At 56.9% G+C, this 6000-nt stretch overlaps 1 protein-coding gene across 1 annotated transcript in view; it reads right to left on the reverse strand.

Moving 5' to 3' along the window:
- Positions 1-5734, reverse strand: part of ABL1 (ABL proto-oncogene 1, non-receptor tyrosine kinase) — a 146923-nt gene extending 141189 nt beyond the window's left edge. Inside the window, exon 1 of the mRNA XM_072125656.1 lies at positions 4758-5734. Within this exon, the coding sequence (XP_071981757.1) occupies positions 4758-4893 (136 nt within the window). The 5' untranslated portion in view covers positions 4894-5734. The remainder of the gene's footprint in view (positions 1-4757) is intronic.
- Between the last annotated feature and the right edge of the window lie 266 nt (positions 5735-6000).

Here is a 6000-nt window from a genome sequence, read left to right on the forward strand (position 1 = left end):
TGGTCAGCAGGGATATAACACTGATCATACAATATAGAAAACCTATAGAGGGACACCTACCTGCAGGGGTCAGTCATGTGTGTCTGCAGCACTGGCCAGCCAGCGTGGACCCCCATACTGGGCCCTGTATCCATCTGATGGATAGGACTCAACTGACGAGTGATGGATTCCATAGGTGTGTGGTGCTAGCCCCAAATATGATGTGAAACTGACCGGTCACATGTTCTCCCCTCCATGGAGCTGTGCGCGGCTTTGTCACATCTGCATTTTGCTAAAATGGACACAAATTGTTTTAATTCCTTCACCGATACATTGTAACGAGTCCACAGAACAGGGAACAGAATTCAACAGACAGCAGAAGAGCATCACTGTCTATAACTATGCAGACATCCCCTATATCTCAGCCCCATAGACCCCCACAGAGGTGATGTAGAGACAGGATACAGGATTCCCCCAGGGGGAATGGCTGATACCAGAGAGTAATAGATTGTATTCCCCCTGTACAGTCTCCTCTCCCCGGGGTGTAATGGCTGATAACAGAGAGTAATAGATTGTATCCCCCCCTGTACAGTCTCCTCTCCCCGGGATGTAATGGCTGATAACAGAGAGTAATAGATTGTATCCCCCCCTGTACAGTCTCCTCTCCCCGGGATGTAGTGGCTGCTAACAGAGAGTAATAGATTGTATCCCCCCTGTACAGTCTCCTCTCCCCGGGATGTAATGGCTGATAACAGAGAGTAATAGATTGCATCCCCCCCTGTACAGTCTCCTCTCCCCGGGATGTAATGGCTGATAACAGAGAGTAATAGATTGCATCCCCCCCTGTACAGTCTCCTCTCCCCGGGGTGTAATGGCTGATACCAGAGAGTAATAGATTGTATCCCCTCCTGTACAGTCTCCTCTCCCCAGGATGTAATGGCTGATAACAGAGAGTAATAGATTGTATCCCCCCTGTACAGTCTCCTCTCCCCGGGATGTAATGGCTGATAACAGAGAGTAATAGATTGTATCCCCCCTGTACAGTCTCCTCTCCCCGGGATGTAATGGCTGATAACAGAGAGTAATAGATTGTATCCCCCCTGTACAGTCTCCTCTCCCCGGGATGTAATGGCTGATAACAGAGAGTAATAGATTGTATCCCCTCCTGTACAGTCTCCTCTCCCCGGGGTGTAATGGCTGATAACAGAGAGTAATAGATTGTATCCCCCCTGTACAGTCTCCTCTCCCCGGGATGTAATGGCTGATAACAGAGAGTAATAGATCAGAAGAGAGGCTGTAGGGCAGGTCACATGGGGTCGTTATTTCCGTCATCTGTAGAAAAATCTGGATGGATGAAGTAGAATTCCCTGGTAATAGATGATTCCCGCATGTGACGCTCCCTGTAATTTCTAAATCTACTCCGCGCCAATGTTAGAGGGCCACTTAGGGGGTCAATACGACGATGACAATGTTTAACACTGCGCAGTCAATTTAGGTGTCAGCGGATGAATGGCGGGACGCGGCAGACGTGCAATCACTGCCCCGTAATTAACTCCTCGCGTGGAGGAGACTGGAAATCCATAGCGATCGACCCCCGTCAGTGTCCCGCTGTCAGCGCTCGGCCGCCACCTTGTTTACATCAATGTCTCTTTCTCGGCGAAATCCAATACTCTTTGTGCGCAGGGGGAAAAACAGGTCAAAAGCTTCGATATGTGAATCAATGCGCCAGTAACGGGTCGTGCGGACGCTGTTTACACGGCGGCGGTAATGAGGCCGGGCGACGCTGCGCCGCCATCTGTGACGGGATCGGCGGGAGTCAAAACCTGCAAAAATAAAGACATTTCAACTTCTCTGGAAACTGCCCGAACCAAAAACCACGGAAGAGAAGCGCGGCCGGGGACGCACGCCGCACATCCCATAAATCACATTTACCAACTTCTACCCCAGTTTGGAGGGAAAATAATTAAAAGCGGCGAGAAGCGAAAGCCTTAAAATGTAATCGCCAGTCCCAGAGACGTTTACGAGAAAATGAAAAACGCTTCAACGCGGAGGAAATATTGCAATTTCAGCATTAAAGAGCGTGATTTACCGAAAAAGGAGAATAAAACCTACGAGTGTGGAGCGGAGGAGTTTACAGAGAGCGACAGGCGGGAGGGAGGGACGAAACATGGCGGCTACGTACAGGAATAGCGCCACCCCTGACTATAGGCCGTGTCTGGTATTGCAGCTAATAATAAGAGCCCCCACAAGCAAATGCTGCAGAAGGGACCATACAATCATGGAGGAGGCCCCAGCACCCATCCCTGTGCTGGAGATATTCACTGACAGCAAGCAGGACGCAGAGCAATCTATATATAAAGATATGGCCTCTGCCCAGACCCATCAGAGGTGACACCCACAGACCCTCATATAAAGAGGTGGGTGACATTTATGAGCCGCCATGGGAAACGCCTCCCCCCCCCCCCCAAATCACGCGCACAGGGATAACCTCCTGAAGAACGGGGTCCCAATCCCCTAATAGATGCTGAGCCTCCCACCCCATACACGAGGGGATCAGTGGGGTCACATCCAGCCTCACGGTACATGGCGCCCCTTATTGTGTAGATTACATTAATCATCAGTGTGACCCCCGACCTTTACTCCCCCTGGGGATATCTGAGGACAGATCACTGTAATATAATGTATATCCCCCCCCTCCCCCCGGACCCTCAAACTACACGCACCATCACATTACCTGCTACATGTTACAGTGATTCCTGCACTGACAAATGACAGCTGACACAAGAAAACAATAACGGGGCTTATAATTCACTTTGCGTCCGTCTCTTCCTTCTGAAAGATGCTGAACGGCCACAAATCACAAAACAATTATAAAGGATGAGACGTCTGCAGGACCACTACAGATCTCCCACCACCCCGGGCACGGCGCGGACCCCCAATATAACCCCCAGGTGGGGTAACCTCTGCTGCAGGACTTGTGTGTAGAGTTTTTATACTTCCCCCACATGTAGGGCAGAATCTGTACCCAAAAGTTTCCAATCACAAATCTGCTAGTTTGTGGCGCCCCCCACACATAGAGAGGGTGCGCACCCCCTACAGAGGACAGAGGTGATGGAGGGGTGATGAGGGGCTCGGGGTCCTGAGAGTGCGCACCCCCTACAGAGGACAGAGGTGATGAGGGGCTCGGGGTCCTGAGAGTGCGCACCCCCTACAGAGGACAGAGGTGATGGAGGGGCTCGGGGTCCTGAGAGTGCGCACCCCCTACAGAGGACAGAGGTGATGGAGGGGCTCGGGGTCCTGAGAGTGCGCACCCCCTACAGAGGACAGAGGTGATGAGGGGCTCGGGGTCCTGAGAGTGCGCACCCCCTACAGAGGACAGAGGTGATGGAGGGGCTCGGGGTCCTGAGAGTGCGCACCCCCTACAGAGGACAGAGGCGATGAGGGGCTCGGGGTCCTGAGAGTGCGCACCCCCTACAGAGGACAGAGGTGATGGAGGGGCTCGGGGTCCTGAGAGTGCGCACCCCCTACAGAGGACAGAGGTGATGAGGGGCTCGGGGGCCTGAGAGTGCGCACCCCCTACAGAGGACAGAGGTGATGGAGGGGCTTGGGGTCCTGAGAGTGCGCACCCCCTACAGAGGACAGAGGTGATGGAGGGGCTCGGGGTCCTGAGAGTGCGCACCCCCTACAGAGGACAGAGGTGATGAGGGGCTCGGGGGCCTGAGAGTGCGCACCCCCTACAGAGGACAGAGGTGATGGAGGGGCTTGGGGTCCTGAGAGTGCGCACCCCCTACAGAGGACAGAGGTGATGGAGGGGCTCGGGGTCCTGAGAGTGCGCACCCCCTACAGAGGACAGAGGTGATGGAGGGGCTCGGGGTCCTGAGAGTGCGCACCCCCTACAGAGGACAGAGGTGATGGAGGGGCTCGGGGTCCTGAGAGTGCGCACCCCCTACAGAGGACAGAGGTGATGGAGGGGCTCGGGGTCCTGAGAGTGCGCACCCCCTACAGAGGACAGAGGTGATGGAGGGGCTCGGGGTCCTGAGAGTGCGCACCCCCTACAGAGGACAGAGGTGATGGAGGGGCTCGGGGTCCTGAGAGTGCGCACCCCCTACAGAGGACAGAGGTGATGGAGGGGCTCGGGGTCCTGAGAGTGCGCACCCCCTACAGAGGACAGAGGTGATGGAGGGGCTCGGGTCCTGAGAGTGCGCACCCCCTACAGCATGTGACGTCACCGCTGATCATCACTGTACACTGGAGAAAGGCAAGTATATGCTGCGTGCTTGTACACCACCTGCTGATCCTGAACAACCCCTTTAAGGAGCGGTGTTGCCCCCTCATGCACGAGCAATCCTCAGAAGATGTATCCAGTCAGTGGGATCTGACACTAAGCAGCTGTTGAGGCTGAAGCTATAGCAGAAGGCTCCCTCCATTGCATAGTGGTGGCACTGGGGTATTACAACTCTGCTGACAGTCAAGTGAATAGAAGCAGAGGTGCAGTTCCCTTACATGACCACTATAATGGTGCCGGTCCTCGCATCAGTGCTGGACCTGAGAACTGGATACATGGGCAGCTCCAGGCGGTAACCTTGTGGGGGTGGAGCTTATAGTGACAGATATTAAACACCTGTCAGTAATAGCTCCGCCTCCATTTATAAAGTCACATGATACAGACCAGAGTGTTCCCGCCATGCGCCCACCGTAACAATGGTGAACACACAAATGTCCCGGAATCCAGGAGACCCAGTACCATTGCTGCGGGATTAAGGGGGTCAGTGTCTTACCGTGCTCCACAAAGACGTTGCAGGGCGCTGCTCCATGTTTGGGGGCGTCCTTCTTGCCGGATCCTTTGATGAAGGGTAGAGCGGGCAGACTAGGCCTCCTCTGGTCTCCCAGAACTTTTCCAGGCTGCTGCCCCATAGGATGAAGCCGGACTTAGCAAAACACGTAAAAAGCTGCGGATCAGCGGCTAAGCTCCTGTACAGTGTCCAGCCGCCCCTGATCTCTCACAGAAGCTTCACCTCCAGCCACTCAGAAGAGGAACCGAGGATGTGGGGGACACAGCGGTGATAGGGGCTCAGGGGGTATGGGGGGGGGGCTGATGGGGGGGTCAGGAGGTGACAGGAGGGGCTCGGGGTCAGGTGGTGACAGGGGGGGCTCGGGGTCAGGTGGTGACAGGGGGGGCTCGGGGTCAGGAGGTGACGGGGGGGGCTCGGGGTCAGGAGGTGACGGGGGGGGCTCGGGGTCAGGAGGTGACAGGGGGGGCTCGGGGTCAGGAGGTGACAGGGGGGGCTCGGGGTCAGGAGGTGACGGGGGGGGCTCGGGGTCAGGAGGTGACGGTGGGGCTCGGGGTCAGGAGGTGACGGGGGGCTCGGGGTCAGGAGGTGATGAGGGGCTCGGGGTCAGGAGGTGATGAGGGGCTCGGGGTCCTGTATGTCATGGCTTGTGGCAGGGGTCTGCAGGGGCTCAGGGCAGGGGGCGCACAGGAGCCCCTCCCCGGTTACCACACACACGTCTCCTCCCCGCTGTCACCTCCCGGGTCATCCCCAGATCCGGGGGTGGAGGAGGCTGCGGACCCTCTGACAACCCGTCCGGTCACACAGAGCTGAACACCAGGACAGTCCGCAGCCCCCGGGGGTAAAGTCAGCGGCCGCCGGGACCTGCAGTCCTCTCCACCGCCGCCATGATGGGCCCTGGCCGCCGCCGCTGCTGCCCTGGGAGACGCCGTGACGTCACTTCCGGGCACAGGTCGGCGGCGATCAGGAGCGACGTGCGGCGCATGCGCAATGGTGCACCAACAAGGGGGCTCAGCTCAGGGGCCACACGTCACAGACCTCACCTGCCGGGGGCCACACACACACACCTCTACCAATCACCTGCCGGGGCCACACACACCTCTACCAATCACCTGCCGGGGGCCACACACACCTCTACCAATCACCTGCCGGGGGCCACACACACCTCTACCAATCACCTGCCGGGGGCCACACACACACCTCTACCCGTCACCTGCCGGGGGCCACACAC

The sequence above is a fragment of the Engystomops pustulosus genome, chromosome 9 (genome assembly GCF_040894005.1).
Source record: "Engystomops pustulosus chromosome 9, aEngPut4.maternal, whole genome shotgun sequence".
Lineage (NCBI taxonomy): Eukaryota > Metazoa > Chordata > Amphibia > Anura > Leptodactylidae > Engystomops > Engystomops pustulosus.